The sequence below is a fragment of the Heterocephalus glaber genome, unplaced genomic scaffold (assembly GCF_053883595.1).
Source record: "Heterocephalus glaber isolate CG9 unplaced genomic scaffold, H.glaber_assembly_v1.0 deba00001531, whole genome shotgun sequence".
Lineage (NCBI taxonomy): Eukaryota > Metazoa > Chordata > Mammalia > Rodentia > Bathyergidae > Heterocephalus > Heterocephalus glaber.
The window spans coordinates 19459102-19476904 of NW_028258329.1; the positions used below are offsets into that span (position 1 = coordinate 19459102).

The 17803-nt window shown below is 44.8% G+C and overlaps 1 protein-coding gene across 19 annotated transcripts in view; it reads right to left on the bottom strand.

Annotated features, from left to right (window-relative positions):
* Crtc3 (CREB regulated transcription coactivator 3) overlaps positions 1 to 17803 on the bottom strand; it is a 116102-nt gene that overhangs the window by 12538 nt on the left and 85761 nt on the right. For 17 of the 19 annotated variants that reach the window (XM_087188440.1, XM_087188432.1, XM_004852817.3 and 14 more), the window contains 4 exons: positions 17668 to 17768; positions 10699 to 10734; positions 7929 to 8014; positions 4923 to 4972 (listed from right to left, as the gene is read on the bottom strand). In XM_087188440.1, coding sequence (XP_087044566.1) covers positions 4923 to 4972; positions 7929 to 8014; positions 10699 to 10734; positions 17668 to 17768 — 273 coding nt within the window. The remainder of the gene's footprint in view (positions 1 to 4922; positions 4973 to 7928; positions 8015 to 10698; positions 10735 to 17667; positions 17769 to 17803) is intronic. The other 2 variants (XM_087188433.1, XM_021264847.2) reach the window with 1 other exon arrangement.

Sequence of the window (17803 nt, forward strand, 5' to 3'; positions counted from 1 at the left end):
TCCTTGTCAAATAAGAGCAGTGGATATCAAAATTCAAAGTCCTAATGTAGGCTCTGCTCTCCCTTCTTTGGAAAACCTAGGTGGTTGGTTTAACATCTCTGAAATATAATTTCCGAACTATTAAATTGGACTGATGATGCTACCTATGGCTACTTTACAGGAATATTTTCAAGACTAGATTAGATTACTGATGCAAAAGTACTCTGTAAAATGTGCAGCACTGCTTCATAGTTATACAGTTCTTTTTGCTGATTTCTAAATTATTTTCCCACCAAAAGATAAAAACATCGTCTCTGTGCAACTAGATTCCTTCCAGGACAGACTTTTAAATACAGTTTTCATAAACTTGAAAATGAAAAAAACACGTTGTCATGCATTTAACAAAACCTGTTGGACAGTCGCTGTGTGCCAGGCCTGAGGCTACTGTTGGAGGTGTGACAAGGAGAAGCGCAGAGAAGGCATCGTATTCACACGTTCTCCGCCAGGCCTGCCCTTAGCACTTGCAGACAGAGGACTGTGACCATCTACTTCCTTTTTAGAGTTATAAATCAAATCAACAAACCCTAAATGAACTTTGTTCTCTGTGTGTGTTTTGACAGATCACACTTTCCTAATAGTCTGGCAGGCCAGGTTCAAACTTGGACTTCCTAGCTGTCTTGGGCTCCTGTGTGAGAACATACAGGAGGGCAGCCCAGCCTGCCATCCACATGCCTTCTCCTTGCGCCAGCCCTGCTGTGCCCTGCAGGGCACACGTGGGGTTTTTCTGAGCTAAATGGCCGCAGGTCTAAGGAGTATGCATCAAGGGTCCCTCTACAAGGGTGGGCCCCAAAGCCTTAATCACAGCTCACAGACAGGCAACAGAGGCAGAAAGGATGAGCCAACAATGGCAATGTGGCAGGTCTGATGAGGAGTGGGTACAAACAGGAGGTAAAGTGACACTGGAAGCACAAAAACAGCGTCAGTGTCAGGATGGGCTATGGAAGGAAGGCTTTGTCAAGGGCATGCTGAGGGTGTGAGGTGTCAGAGGCCAGGGCAGGGTGTGGGGAAGGAGAGGCGGGCAGAGTGTGGGGAAGGAGAGGCAGGCAGATGAGGAACCACGAGGGAAGATAACAGGCCATAATGAAGAGTCTGGGGCAGAGACTGTAGCAAAGAGGGGCCCTAAAGCAAGGAAAAGGAGGTCACTTTAGAAATGATACTGTGTGGTAGGTGCTTACAGAAGCAGAAACAGAGGTGGGAGCACCAATCAGAAGGTTCCTGCAGTGGCCCAGGTCTGGTCCAGGAAGGGGTGGTGTTGAAGAGGAGGAGGATGGGACAGAGACAGGGAGGGAGAGCCCATGGAAGACCTTTGGTTGGTACAACACACATCAGGAGAGCCCCAAGTGCAACTAGGCCTTTCTGAAACTCAGAAGCAGCAGGAGACAGAGCCAGAAAGAATGTAACTTGCACTGCCATATGACTTAGGCCGGGTATATGGGTGTGGAGGGGTGAGGAGCAGACCAGAGGAGACTTTCTGAGGATAGCTGAGCTCAGTGTGAAGGCTGCAGACTTCAGGTAATCAGGCCAAGAACTGCATCAGGCAGTTTTCACAGCCTGAGCCAAGCAGGGAGGTGGGAAGTCACCTGGTGCGCCTAGGGAAGCAAGGAACACTTGTGGCTGAGACTGAGGCTCAGGGACAGGAAGACAGGGGAAGGTGGGAAGTAGGGAAGATGAACCCAGTCTTCCTTAGGGGAGGGTGGCTCCCAGACCTAGGGGCAAGGAGGAGCACTTGGAAGCAGAGAGACAAGCTCTGACAATGCTGTCAATGGAACACCAGGAGAGCACAGGGACAGGAGGTAGGACAGACTCTAGAGAATTAACAGAGGGCTCCAGAATGATGCCAGGGCTCCTGGCACAGGGACTGGAGGGCACAGAGGACTAGAAGTGAGGCAGAGGATGGGGAAAAACTCGAGCTTGATTTCAGACACTTGGGGTTTTGCCACATAGAATGATACACAGTATGGATATCATTGACTCAGCTAAGTCCTAGAGGAAGGAATAGACACTTCCAGGGAACAGTGGAGGTGGACACTGGGCTGCACTCAGGAGTGAATACTCTTTCAAAAGAAGGCTGACAATTCTAGGCCCCAGAGGGAAGGCTAAGCACTGGAGAGAGGCCTCAGCAAGGCCACCAGGGAGGCAGCCAGATGATAGGGAGGGCAGCAGAAAAGGCTGAATGTGACTCCTCACAGCCTCTCCTCCTGGGGTAAAAGGAACAAGACTGAGCTAACTGCAGAGGTGTAGGGAGAAGCAGGGTGGCAAAAGAAGGGTGAGGAAGGAGAGTAGTTTTGGTTGTAGAAAAACTGGATGTCAATGTGGTCTCTCAGATGGCTGGGTTATGGAACTGGTTATGAGGTAAAAGTGCAAGCACTTGAAAAATGAATTGGGACCCTAGAGCTGCTCACTGTGACAACAGAGGGCGTTCTGACTCAGCCTCTTGGTACTGAGGTGGGAGTGAAGGCTGGGGGATGGGGGACAGCAAACGGTGTGTCCAGTGGCTGAGTGAGGACAGAAAGTATAATGTGACCAATGTGAGCCTGGTTATTAGTAATAAGGAAAACTTCTCTGTAGTTGAAGGAAATACAACAGTCACTGCAAACATCGTTGCTATCTACTGGAATTGAAAAAAGGCAGGAAATGTTCACTCTCCCTATTCTAAACCCTTGGATGATCTCACCTTCTCTGAACACTCTCTGAGCTACTTCTCCAGGCTGCTCTGCCTCGGGGTCTTTTACACCTCCCCTTCCCTCCACCTGAAACCCTCTTCCCCTCACTTCATTCAGGATTCTGATCACAGGCCATCCTGTCAGAAAGGCTTCCTCAACACCCATCACTGCCCGTCCCCTTACTCTGCTTTCTCCCCATTTCATTCACCCACATACAACACATACTCCATTGCTTGGCTTGTCCTTGCCTATCTGTCTCCCTGGGAACATGAGCTCCTTGCAAGCAGAGGCTCGATCTGTCTTGTTCATTGTTCTACTGGCACCTAGAATTAAGGGGCTAACATCTATTTGCATGAATAGGAGTCATCAAATGGCATGCCAGTTTTAACAGAAGAACAAGAAAGCAATTTTCTTTATCTAAGAAATACTGGGTTTCAAATTCTCCATGGTTAATGTGTTGCAGCCCAGATCTCGGTAGCAGTGGGCCTTGAGGGCCCAGAGCATCTATTGTGTGAGGGCCCAGCCAAAACTGCTTCCTGGGGGAAATCCTGGCCCATCTGTGGGCAGGGCCCGCACCCGTGGTTGAGCTGCTCTCTCTGTCCTGCATGTACCCAGCAGGCTCTCTGACTTTCTGAAGAGAAGGTCAACTCTCTGCTCAGCTAAGCACGCTGCTAATTACATGAGTTTATATTTAAACAGCCAAAAAAAATGTCTGTGTGGCAGGTACTCAGTAGGGAGTGGCCTGCACACACTGATGTGAAAAACTCATGGGAAATATGGCCTGAATCCATCTAGCTCACCCACAGACCGTCTACAATGGGTACTCAGGCCAAGCCAGATCATCAAGGGTCCCATTTTCAAATGTTTCACACCCAGGGAAGACTTACTCTTCTCCGAGCTGACATAGGTGCCCAGGAAGTCCCAGGGTCCCCTGTGAAGACGGTGGCAGGGGGCTCTTCTAGCTGGCTGTGATGGCAGAGGCAGCTAAGCAGCTATGTGCTGTGTCATCACCAAGGTCCGCAGTGGCCTCCTCTGTGTGTGCTGACACTTTCCCTTTTGGCTCCTTATTGTTTCCCAGTCTCAACTTCCTCACCAACTTCACTTTTCATCTTTTTGTATTACACATATTTTTGAAGGCTATCTCAAAAGCTTTTAGGAAATAAGGTTATATACTATGAAATCCATTAAATAATCAGTGTTGTCACAGAACCTCTTTTGTAATATTGCAAATGTTCCTATTAATCTTCCATTAAAAATACAGTAAAATACACGCAGTGTGATTGAAATATATGGAAAATATAAATTTTAAAACATTTATTACAGTAAAAGACACATTGTCATTAATCCCCATCAAAATACTCTTCTTCACTTTGAATATACTTATCCCATCATTCTTGCCACTTTCTGGAACAGCTCTGAAAGTCCTCTTTCCTGAGTGTCTTTATGAGGTGTGACTGAAAATACAATGCCGAGAGCCAACCAACACAAAGCCAGGCTTGTAAAAACAGTCATCGACTTTATTCACTGGATCTGGCATCATGCCACTTCTGGTTCTTCCTCAAAGTTAAAGTGACCATGAAAAGTAAACATTTTTCAATCCAATCCATTCAGGACACTGACGCAGCCACAACAGTGCAACTAAAGACACCCAAGAAGAGGACCTCCAGAACTGCTTCAGAAAGTGACAAGAATGGCCAGATAAGTGTGTTTGAAGCAAAGGGGAGTATTTTGAGGAGGATTAATGGAAATAGGTCTTTTATTATAATAAAAAATTTAAACATTTACCATATTTTTCAATCACACCTCGTGCATACCATGAAATCTATTATTTCAACCATTTTTATGCACACAATTCAGTGACATTAATACATTCTCAGAAACTCTCTCAACTTCTACATAACCAGCTGCTGGGTTAACAGACACTGTCCTTGTCCTCTGTCCAATCTGTCAGCTGAGGACTACTTTGCACTTCTGCTCTACCAGGTGAGTTATGTGTTTGTCCAGAGTCAGTGTGTTATTCTCAAACATATTTATGGTGGTTTTTCTTCACTACTGCTGTTATGTAACTGAACTACTTTAAATACATGAAATTTGAGTACCGAAAGCCAGCAGCTGATTTTAGGGAGGGTCACACAGAGAAGGTCATGGTTCTCAGAGCTCAGGGACAAAGCAGTAAACTCTCCTCCCAGGGAAACCTGCAGTAGAAAGAGAATTACTTACTTGCTACATGCGACATCACAGGATCGAGGGCGCCCTGACACGGACTGGATCTGGGAAGAAACAAAGAAAGCAAGGTTTACTCACTGATGGCCAAATTCAGATTTTGAGAAGAGTCTTCACAGGGATCATGGAGCCTCCATGGGCGACACCAAGAGTCAGCTCACAGCTGCAGTGTTCTCACAGAGCAGCCATGTAGGTTTTGAGAAGACCTGGAAAATTCTTAACCTTCCCAGCATAAGGGAAGTATAACCTTAAGATTGTCTTAATTGATGCTTTATTACTTTTTTTGTGTGCGTGTGGTACTGGGGATCAAACTCGGGTCCTTGCACTTTCGAGGCAGGCGGTGGAACCACAGCTTAATCCCCGGCCCCTTTATTGCTTTTTCTTTTAGATGAGTATTATTTCCTTCAAAATAGGCCAGTGTTCTTACCTATCGGAGTTTTTAAATATTCCTTTTTCAATTGGCCTGAGAGGAAAAGAAGGAAAGAGAAAAGCATAATAAAGAGGGGAAATGGATGTCAAAGATAATGAATAACTCAATTAGAACATAAACTGGGGGAGGGGCAGGAGCACGCACTTCAAATCTGCAAGAACAGAGGAAGAGGAGCACCTCTCAGTAAAGAGTGCAGCCCTCCACACACACACTCGGGGAGTGTGGGTACAGTACCCTCTACAGGAGAAGACATCCTCTTATAGAAGCCTCTGAAGACACATGGCATGGCTGCTTCTTGTACCCTTCAATATGTGAATTTGCAATCAGCTCTTTTAATCACCTAAAAGATTAAATACCAGGCGGGGATTTAGCTCAGTGGTTCCACTGCCTGTCCCGTGGGCTCAAGGACCTGAGTTCAATCCCCGGGACCCCCCCCCCCAAAAAAAGATTAAATAACAATGAGCCATGATCTAAAAATATGGTGAATGTTTAAAATTTTTTAAATTACAGTAGAAGTCAGGCGTGGTGGTGCACACCGGTAATCCCAGTACTTGGGAATCTGAGGCAGGAGGACTGCTTCAAGTCTGAGACTAGCCTGGGCTACAAAGTAAGTTCAAGGCCAGCCTGAATTACATAGCAAGAGCCTGTCTTAAAAAACCAAAAATATTTTAAAAATAAAATTACAGTAAAAGATACATTGGTATGAATCTCTCAAAATCCTCTCCCTCTCTTTAAGCACACTTATCCCAGCATTCTTGCCACTTTTTGAAGCAATTGTGGAAGTTCTCTTCCCTGAGTGTCTTTAGTTACACTGTCATGCCTACCTCAATGTTCTGAATCAACTCAAAACGTTCACCTTCCACGGTCATCTTGACTTTGAGCCAGAAGTGGCACAGTGCCAGATCTGGTGAATAAGGTGTTTTTATGAGCTTCCCTTTCTGTTGGATGGTAGTATTTGGCAACAGCATTCACTGTATTTTGGTAATACCTCATAAAGACACTCACAAAAGAGGACTTCCAGAACTGCTTCAGAAAGTGGCAAGAATGAAGCTGGGAGTGGTGGTGCATGCCTGCAATCCCAGCACTCAGGAGGCTGAGGCAGGAGGATCACTGTGAGTTCAAGGCCAACCTCCATATATAGTCAATTCAAGGCTAGCCTGGACTATATAGAGATAGCCTCTGTAAAACAAAACAAACACCAAAAAAGAAGGTGCCGAGAATGATGGGATAAGTGTGTTCAAAGTGAGGATATACATACATATATATATATATATATATATATATATATATATTTTGTTTGTTTTGTTTTGTTTTTGTTTTTGTTTTTTTGTACCAGGGATGATTGAACCCAGGACCTTGGGCTTGCGAGGCAGGCGCTGGCACCACTAAGCTAAATTCCTGGCCAGTGAAGGTGTATATCTTGAGGGAGATTAATGGCAATGTGTCTTATACTGTAATGATTTTTTAAAATTTAAACACACACTGTAGTTTTTGATTAGCTCTTATACATCTTTTTTTTTTTGGTACCGGGGATCGAACTCGGGTCCTTGTGCTTGCGAAGCAGGCAGCGAAACCACTGAGCCAAATCCCCTGCCCAGCTCTTATACATCTTGCTTTTATTTAAAGTAAAACCATCAGGCCGGGGATTTAGCTCAGTGGTTCCGGTACCTGCCTTGCAAGCGGGACCTGAGTTCGATTCCCAATACCAAAAATAAATAAATAAATAAATAAAATAAAACCATCTAAGATCACTGAATGTTATCAAACTCTGGTAGACTTGGTGGAAGAAAATGCAGTTAAATCCAAGGGATTCTTAAGGTGGGGTCAGTTAAATCCAGAGACAATACCAGCAACCAAAATAAAGCAAGGACGGGGACAGAGGACTTTTCTCTCAGTTAAGCTCTCCTAAGGAAAGATGGGCTTTTCCCTCTTGTCCACGACAGGGATGTTTACAGAGAGCTAGGGGAAGTCAGCACATCTGCAGATGCAAACCCCCAAAGGCTCGCAGAAATCACAACAAAACAGATGGCTCATTACTGACTCTCAGAAGACTCAGGTCAAAGGCCTTTGATGTAAAAATATACAACAGGTGTGTCTGGTACAACAGTAATTCTGGGCAGAAGCTGGAGACTGCTAGGTTGGTAGATTCAAGATGGTGAAATCTGCCTGTGACTTGTAACTAGCTTTCAGAGTTTTAATGATCTGAGTAAGATGTGGGGGCAGTTTTTTTCTTTTGAATGAATAAATTCACATGAAAATCAGGAAGTCAACAGATCACTGTCCTAATTCATTGACACAACTGTGATCATTTTTACTACAAACATCATTCCCTGGTATATTTTTCCTATTTCTGCCCCTGAAAAAATCCTCTTCCAGGGCTGGGGATTTAGCTCAGTGGTTCCGCTGCCTGCCTTGCAAGCACAAGGTCCTGAGTTCAATCCCCGGTACCACCCCATCCCCCCAAAAAAATCCTCTTCCCCTTTTCCCAGTTCTGTTTCTGTCTCTGCCAGATTTGACAACCACCTCCAACCTGCAAATGACCAGCAACAAGCATACTGTGGATGCTCACCCACCTCCTTGGTCTCCCATAGTTGCTTTGGCAGTGGCTTCGGGACATTTAACAGATTCTCTTCTTTCAATGGACCAGGGAATGACACTACTAGAGGAGGAGAAAGCAGTGTTATAAGGAAGCCATCTTACCTTTTGCCAAATAAATGATCTGTGTAAAAATAATTTACTTAGAAACATTTATTGACTGTTAGGAAGGTGCTTTGAGCATCTCGGAGTGGGTACAGAGATGAGTAAGACATGGATTGAACACGTAAGGAATTTATAACCTAGCCTAGGGCTAAGGGCAACACCATGGATGCCCAGGAGAGCCATGGGTCCTGTGCTGTGGTGGTGAGGGTAGCAAGAACCCAGGGAGGCTCTGGAGCCTTGGCACTCAGGCAGCCTTTTGGAGGCACAGAAAAGGGCATTCCAAGGGAGCTGAAAATAAGAACAGGACTTAGAGACAGAGGAAGTTGTAGGCAGCTATGAACAGAGCAGTGCTTTTCACTTGCATTGTAGGCCAGGGAAAGGGGATGGCAGGAATGAAATGCAGACACCTGAGGGCCTAGTCAGGGAGGACCCTGCAGGCTGGAGCAAGGTGTAAGGAGATGCACAGTGATCTAGGAGATCCAAGGAAGGAAGGGACAAAGGGAGAATGAGGTGAGCAGATGGAAGCCCTGGTGGAACTGCTTGAGGATGGGTGAGGATGGGGAATAAAGAGGAACTGACAACCCACTGGATTTGAGGCTAGACAGCAGAGAGGGGCTCTCAACACTGCCAAACAATCTGGCTTTCTGCTTTAACACGCAGGTTAAACATGGATGCTGAGCTGAGCCACAAATGTGTGAAAGCTTTTTGTTCTCAGAGATGAACCAGAAGACAAGGGCTGGATCTAATGTCAGGAGACGATTTGGCACCAGACACAGAGACTGTGCAGATCTAGGAATGCTGTTAGGGCCCAGGGACCATGTAGCCCCACAGTGACTGTCATCACTGTCCTGTCCTTGCCCCACATAGGGAGAAATCACTTAAAACATGGACTAGAACTGAATTCTGAGAAAGGGGCTTGAAACAAATGCTCTAAAGTAAGTTTATTGTCTATTTAAATAAAACATGGACTACAACTGCAACTGTGGACTCCTGGAATGAATGAAGTGTGGATGGGGGGACGGTTTTTCCAGCAGCACCTTAAGAACGTGACACAATGTTTTTCATGGGCAACTGTCCCGGCACCATCCCAATACGTGTTACTTGGCCACACTGTCCAGGCCCTTAATGTCCCCAGGCATCTCTCAATCCTGACCATCAAACCATTCTCTTGTTCTGCATTGGTGAGAATGGAACCGAGGGCCTTGAGAACCACTTGCTCTATCACTGAGCTACATCCCAGCCCAAATCACTCTCTTTTGAAGACCTTATTTTGTCAACATTTTGTTGGTTTTCTTTTCTTCCAATGTTATCCATGGTCTAATCATTAATAAAAACTACTTCAGAAATGTAAGCTCCATGTGGGCAAAGCCTGTTTCACGTCCCAGGGGTGTGTGTGTGTGCGCCTTGGAAATGCATACCCTACAGCTGATTCTCCTCGGAGTGGAGGCAACAGTAACAGGCACTGGGTCTGCCCAAACCAACATAATGGGAGACCAGGGAGAGAAAAATAGTATAGGCTCAGTGGTAGAGCACTTGTCTTGCCATGTTCAAGGTCCTGGATTCAATCTCCAGTAATGAGGCAAGAAGGGTGGGGAAGACTGAGGAAAGTGCCCTACAAAGTACTGCTAGATGCTAGGAAAAGTTTCAAGGGCTGAGTACGGGTAGCTTCACAACCCAGGGGTACTTCTCAAAAGAGCTTGGTTACAGGAATATGGTTGGGACAGGCTCCAGTGCCTTAACAGGAGTTGTTTTCTTTGAGAAATTAATTGTTTTTAGTTTCTTTTCATATCCGAGATTTGTTGCGAATTCTTCAAGGAATTCATTGGGGAAATGCAAATAAGCTTGAAACCATTTCTTTATGTCTGTCCTGGTGGATTAGATGTTTACTGATGTCTCAACGTTTCATGATTTTATGCAACACTTAAAATGGCTTGCTCTGAAATGGAGCAAGCAGTCAGTGACAGAGAACAGTGTCTCTTCTGTAAGCTCCTCATTTATCATATCTCTAGGAGCCTTATCCTTGTGACATAAACTTCATTTAGCTGTTCAGTTTCAGATTATGAAAATTAAATTTCAACATAAAAAGATTTAGGAAAAAGGAGAGTGCCTGGTACTGAATGAATAAATGAACAGTAGTGGATCCTCATTTGTCAACGGCTTTGAATATCATTTTGGCCGATCTCCAACATTATTTTAATTGGCTTTATGAAGCTCAGCACCTTCTGAAAATTTGTAATTCTGTTTTACATTCAATTTGCATTTTCCTTGCACTGTTTATTTAAATTTATTAATTACTAACTTACAAAGGCTTTCTAAGGAGGCAGAGGCAGAGTTGAGGAGAGAAGGATATTGGGGTAACTGTTTAAGTGACTGATTCATTCATATTTTAATATGGCTACAACTTTTGCTTCTCTGTACAACCATACGAGACTCTGGAGACTGGAATAATAGGAACCTTTATAACCTAATCAACCATTTCCTTTCTCATGGCCTTGATCGTAGCTAGCCTTAAATTTTTAGAGCCAGAAAAGTGACCCAATCCACAGCTATCTATCTTCTGGAGAGTTTTGAAAACATGAAGAAGGCTGTGCTCAGGAAGGTCAGCACCCCACCCCTAAGCAGGTAAGCAAAACCAGCTCCTACCTTCCCCTGGGCCATCATTCTCCCCATCACAGAAACCTATGGGAGGAAAAAAACACTGTTACACAGCTTTCATTTTCATTTATTCATGAATTCATAACTTTCTGATTTGAAAAAGGCTTTTGAAATTTATTTGAAAGCAGCTTGATACATCAAAGCTCATTCAAGGTGCTTTAATATTTTTATACTAAAAGTAGATGTAGATTTTTAAAAAATTCTTTTATTGGTACATTTTAGGTATACAACATGTTTACATTTATCATTGGGTGCTTGTACCTGTACATGATGTATCTTGGTTCTTATTTTTTTCCCCATTACCTGTGCACCCTTCACCCCCTCCATCCTTCCCTATTTCCATAGATTTTGTTTCCATTTTTTTCTTTTCTCATAATTTTTCCTTTCCCTTCTTTCCTTTCCCCTTCCCCTCCCACCACCCCTACACCTTCGGACCTTTTCCTATTTCAAGGTGTAGTTATTTTGAGTCTAAAGTTGATCCTAATCTACTTTTCTTTCCCTTTAAATTGTCTCATTTTAAAATTTCCTTACTGCCTCCATCTTGAGAGAAGAACAATTTCAACAAAGCCTGAGAACCTCTCTTCAAATCACAAAGCAAAGAAGTATGGCCTGAAATGCCCCTCCAATTGCTGTTTCCTGGGGAGAGTCCGCGTCACTGCTGACACCATGGGTGTCCGCAGGAACAGACTGGCAGCTCTGTGCTGAGGCTGTTTCCTGTTACTTATCTGTATCTCTGCTCACTCGGGTTGTGTATCTGGACTCTAAGTCAATTTAAAGGGTGTATGTGATAGCTATTCACAAAGTTTTTAAAAATTTGACTTGGCAGAAGTTCTGGCTGAACAAAGAATATTTAATCCACAAAGTATCCTTCAGAGGACAAAGTATAGAATTTCCTATGCCTCTAAGCTAAAACTAAGAACTGAGCCAAGAATATAACATTTTACCACTCTTCTTAGATTACCCAATTACCACAAATGAGTTTTTAGTACAGAATCAGGGCAAAATTTTAAGTATAAGCCTTTAAATATAATTTACAGTTTAGATAAATTTCTGGGTAAGGTTAAACTATGACCTGATTAGTCCATAAAAATTAAATACAATTTTCTAATAATTTTCCATTCAACATATATTTATTAAGCTCCTACACTAAGGGTTAGTGGAGGGCAGGGGACCCAGGCTAGAAGAGAAGACAGACATGGCAGCAAATTCCACAACTAAGGTAGAAGATACAAAGTCTTTGTGGTGCCTCCAACAGGTCCATAAATGGAAGCGCACCTATAAAGCCAGAGTTTTTCTTGGGCCCACAGAAACAGAATCTAATCAGTGATTGAAAAGTTTATTTTAGTGCACATAAAGACCACTTGGGCGAGCCTGTTAAAATGCAGATTCTTGGGTCCAACCTTCAAAGATGCTGACTCAGAAGGCACAAGAATTGGCAGAGGAATCTATACCTCTAATAACCACCTCTGAGGCCTCTCCTACAGATAGCTGGGCCTGCCCTTCTGAGAGATTTGGATGAGGCTGTAGTGTGGGCTGTGTGAACAGGGGAACACTAGAAAGCAAGGTGCACAGAGACAAAAGGTGTGGTTCTACAGTCAGCACTGTCCAAATTAGAGGAAATTCCTGATTCATATTTTAGCTTTTTGGGAAAGAGCAGGGAAGTTGACTATTCTAATCACTAAAATGTGATTATCCTATTTAAAGTTAAAAACTTAAGTTTCATACAGCAGTCTAGCATGATATGTGGAAGCATCTCTTCATCATCAAGACCACTCTAGGTTTAATCACTAAGTCCAGAGTACCACTGGAACACGTAGACTCAACTGGGGGCCATCATGTAAAACTGCCCAGAGGCTAGTCACCCCCCCACCCCCCCATGACACCCATTAGTGCACTTTCTCATCAGGCTGGACAGAAGGCAGGCATGGAGCCTGAGTCAGGCACGGCAGCATAGGAGGAGGATAATAACAGCCAACATTACTGTTTGTTCACTATGTGCTAGGTGCTTCACACAAATGGTCTCATATTAACCTATTATGGGTGGGCACTGTTAACATGGCCAAGATCTTATTGCTAGTTCTAGAACTAGAACTCTGGTCTGGTTATCTTCAGAGTGGCCATGTCCCTAACTGATTTGCTGTACCCAGAGGGACTGAGACAATTGAAGTAAGATGGAAGGGATGCCCCAGTGAAAAGACAAATGGAGGAGCAAGAAGAGGAACGGGGAAGGGGTTGGGAAGAGAGGAGGATGTGTGTGGCAGGGAAAGGCACAGTCTGGCTACAGCACAAGATGGACAGGATGGGAGATAAGACAGGGTAGAGAGGTGGGCTGGGAACTTGGCATGAGGTGGGGAGTCAAAGATCTGGGTCACAGCTAAGCTTTCCAGGCAGCAGATATGAGATGGACTGAAAAAAGAAAGCATCAAAGCAGGGAGACTACGTAGAAAATCAATAAAATAGGTCAGACAAGAAGGAACAAAGTAGGGTTATTAACAGTGAGGACAGAAAATAAGAGGCAAGGGCTGGGGATTTAGCTCAGTGGTGCTGCTGCCTGCCTTGCAACCGCAGGGTTCTGAGTTCGATCCCCAGTACCAAAAAAAAGAAGAGGCAGATTTGAGACACATTGCAGGGATAGGATGAGCAGGACGTGGCTACACTGTGGGTGTGAGGGGCAGGGGAACAAGGGTAATTAAATGTAACTCTCTGGAATTATGCTTCAGACACCAGAGCATGGTGGTGGTGAGAACTGATGTTAGCACTAAGCTAGCACATAATCAAAACATCCAAGTTGGATTTTTCCTACTAGATTAAAGAAATACCAGAAGTTTCAACTATAAATAAAGGGTTAAAAAAAAAAGGAACAAGTTGTGACTGGATATTTGGAAACAGAGGAAATTAATTCACATTGTTCCCATGGGGGATGGGACAAGGATGACCAAGGTCACATCTGTGTTCCAAGAAAACAGTGCCACGGAGGGCTGACCTAACTGAGCACATCTGAGACCACATTCCTCTATGCACTCCCCTGCCTGGCAAGTCTAAAATAACTCCTTGCCTGATCCCCTGATTTAGTGTAGAGGAGGAGGCAAGGGGTGCACCCTTTAACCAGAGTGTGTCCTAAGAGAAACCTTGGGAATTTCAGCCTCCCTGTTCTGGGCCCTCTTACCATCCTGGTGACCTCTTCAGCCCTCTTTAGAACTGGGATGCTTGTGCCAGCCAAACAAGAGTCCAGGCTCACATCTCTCAGGGTTACTTGCATTTTAAATCTCTTCCTTGGGTCCGAAGGCCAATGCTTAGTGCAGGTTGAGAGGTCATGGAGGTACATGTCCCTACCCTTCACAGGAGGAGCCGAGGACTATAGTCCCCACAGATGACAGTCAGCACCTACCACTCTGAATGGGGAAAAGTCAGCCATGCACTCTTCTGCCCTTAGCCCCAGGCTGTGGGACAGAGCAAGGTTGTGGGACAGGGTTGCATATCTGTGTGTCTGCTAAATGGCACTTAAGAAGCATGTCCTGCCAGGGAAATGGTCAACATTTCTCTTTGTAGATTCTTGGATAGTTAAACAAGAAAAGAGAAACTATAAAATCTTGTTTGGTTGTAGAAGTTTATTTCTGTCATTTACAACTGCTTATCACTCATGCCTGAATATCATTCAATTCAATAACCATTATAAAAATTTTTAAACATGTATCAAACTAATGGCTTTTTTTCTGGGGACACAAACCTCCACTCACAAATGCATCACAGTTTACCACTCCTGTGGTTCAGCTGTGAGCAGATCCTCCCTCATCATCACTCCCAACAGTAACAACAGCAGCATGGAATTCCACTGCTACACCCAGGAATGATTCCCAGGAAAGACTGGTTGTTATTGCTCCGCCTCCAGAACCTAGGTCTGGGCTTCCATTATATTTTCCCATCATTTTTTAAATCTTTATTTGGTTGGTCTTCTAAAAAGAAATACCTTTTTGTGAAGCTAGCTGATATTTTTAAAATCCAAAAGGAAAGAAAATGAAAAACTTTACAGGGGGAAAATACATAAAGCTATTTAAAATAGCTCCCACCAACAAATATAATTCTCCATAAATAATTCCCATCCTGGGAGACTTGAATAATATTTTAAACACACTGGCTTTCCCATGTAAACACATCCATATTTGGGCATGTTTCTGAGTTCTGCAATCATTGCACGGCAAGAGCAGGGCAGTACATAGGCCAGACATCTGAGCCAAGCAGGCAGGGTTGGACGCTTGCATGGATGCCAGACATTGTGGCCCGACAATTTCTAATGGCTGATTTGCAAAGGAGAGGCCACCAAGATTCTCAGGTCAACCAGGGACTCTGGTCCAGGATTTCCTCCCTTCCTTTTGTTGTTGTTATTTTTTGTTTGTTTGTTTTTTGTATTAAATTCTTTTATTGGTACATTGTAGGTATATAACACAATTACATTTCTCATTGGGAACTGTACCTTTACATAATGCATCTTGGTTCTTATTTTTTCCCCATTCCTAGCCCTCCCTTCATGCCCATTTGTTTGTTTTTGAGACAGGGTCTTGCTATGTAGTTCAGGCTGGCCTTGAACTCACTATGTAGCCCAGGATAGTCTCAAACTTACAGCAATCCTCCTGCCTCAGCCTCCTGAGTGCTGGGATTATAAGCATCCACTACCATACCCTGCATTCATTGTTTTCTTCCTTTATTCTCCTGTCTGCCTGGATCAACATTTATGTTCCTTCACTTTTCTTATTCATCCTCACACTTTCTGACATTTCCCACCTCTTTCCTCAGAGGCCACACCACTCAGCATAGACACTTCAGTCCAGGTAACCACCTCTGTAACTTTCTTTTGTCTTTGCATGCAAGCCTCAAAGACTCCTTAAGCCACCTCTGGTTCTCTTGTTCTCTCTAGGCCTTTGGCCCCTTGTGAAACTCTGCAGATCCCTCCACTTAGCACAGACCCTGCGTTGTCAACCTACAGCTGACCTACTCTATCCTCCCACACACCCACCTCTATAAACAGTGAGCATTGCCCTATGTCCAATTCTGACATCTCTGCCCGAGTATTCTCACAGCTCCATGTGTGGAAGAAACACAGGCAGATGTCCCACCCAATGCAGAAAGCTCTCAGACTTCACAAGCAAAAGATCATGTAAGAGAATGGAGTTTTCCCTGAACTGCACCCAGGAAACAAGTACAGCAGCCATTACCATCAAATCCCATCCCTCCTATATACAAGGAAAAGAGACCATGAATGTTTGCCTCACAAAGAACAGAGATTCTTTAGTCTTCAGTCCAAGAAGTAAAGAAAACCAGAAAAGCAGGTATGTCGATCAAAGATTATTCCTAATCCTTCTGAAAGTCAACCTGTATACAGAATAGGTAACTCCAGACTGTTGTCTTTTCTAGATTATGAACACCAGAAATGTAGGCTCGGGAGGTCTCTGGTTTCTGGTGCACATTAGATGTCAGCACTCACAGTGTTTTAACAAGGGCTCCATACATGTGAGCCACTGCATGATATCCTTGTATTTCTCCATCAGTGAGGGTTCCTCTGTGCCACGTGTTAGGTATTGGAGAAAATAAGACCAGTAGTTAAAATGCTATCTTTAAGAAATCTACCCTAGTCAGCCATGATGGTGCACACCTATAATCCCAGCACTCAAGGAGGCTGGGACAGGAGGATCCCAAGTTTGAGCCCAGCCTGGGCAATTGAGCAAGATCCTGTCTCAAAAGAAAAGATAAAAAAAATGGCTGGGGACATAGGTCAGTGTGAAGTCCCTGGGTTCAATTCCCCAGTTCTGGAGAAAAAGAAAGAAATCCTTTTTTTGTTTTCTTTTGTACAGGGCATTGAACTCAGGATCTTGTGCTTACAAGGCAGGTGCAGTGCCACTGAGCTAAATCCCCAGCCCTGAAAGAAATCTATCTTAAGCAGAGGGAGAGAAACACGTCTACACAAAGAAGCAATCAGGTGTGGCAGGTCCTAAGAGCACCTAAATGAAGGAGCCTAGGGATGGTAAATGGACATACTAGTCTGAACCATCACAGAATGAAACACCACAGAGGGACAGAAACATGGACACCAGCTGAGGCCAACAGACCCACAGAGTGTTGGCCAGGTAGGACAGGACTCAGTCATGAGAGGAGATGTGAACAGGGTGGAAGAGTAGTAGAACCCAAGTGGTTCACACAGCTGAAAAGCAGGAAGAGAGGGGCCAGGGCAGGCAGAGGACAGATCCTGGGGTTCACATTACTCCTGGAGGTATGCACCCCTTCTCCTTGAGTTGAGAGGTGGCACTGTGGGTCTCAGCAAGAGAGTGAGAGGTGCAGATCAGAGTTCACTCTGGAAGCAGATGGTGGGAGGTGGCACTAGGCTGCCTTTCCTCCACTTCTGTTACTCTTGGCCGTGCTCCAACTCACATGAGCTCAAGGTAGATGGAATGGTGCCATCTCTCCTTTTCCACTCTGCCCTGCGCCCCTAGTCTCCCAGAGTATCCCTCCCATGGGGGGCCACCCTGTGCCAGCACTGATGACCAGTGGCATAGTCTGCCTCATTCTAGGGCTCAGTCACAACAGCTCCATGGACCCACAAAGAGGAGCACTTTCCTGCAGCCTACTTTTACCAAAAGAGGACCTTGGGGAACCCACCAAACAACTGTACAGGATGGGTCAGAGGCTGGAAAGAGAGACAGTCAGGAAGCTACTACGAGAGCCCATGTGAAGGGTAATGAGCTCCTGGAAAAGGGCCAGCGTGCTGGTCAGGAGGAAGCTCGAGGGCCCAAAGATGGGAGCATTCACCATGGAAGAGCCAGGGAAGATGTACATCCTAACTTACATCAAACGCACACCCTTCCCCTGCCCTGGGCTTTTCCCCTGAAGGCCACCAAAGTGGAGAAGTCCATGCTCTGCATAAACTTTGATCTCTCAAGTGCTGTAGACAGGGATTGTGTGTCTTACCCATGTACGGGGTAGGCCAGGCCGATGGGCCCCCTCCTCCATAGGGGTCCTGGGGCTTGGTGCTCAGGGCACTCGTGTGCAGAGCAGAATCGGAATTGGTCCTAAGGAGGGGAGGAGAGATCTGGGTGAAAATCCA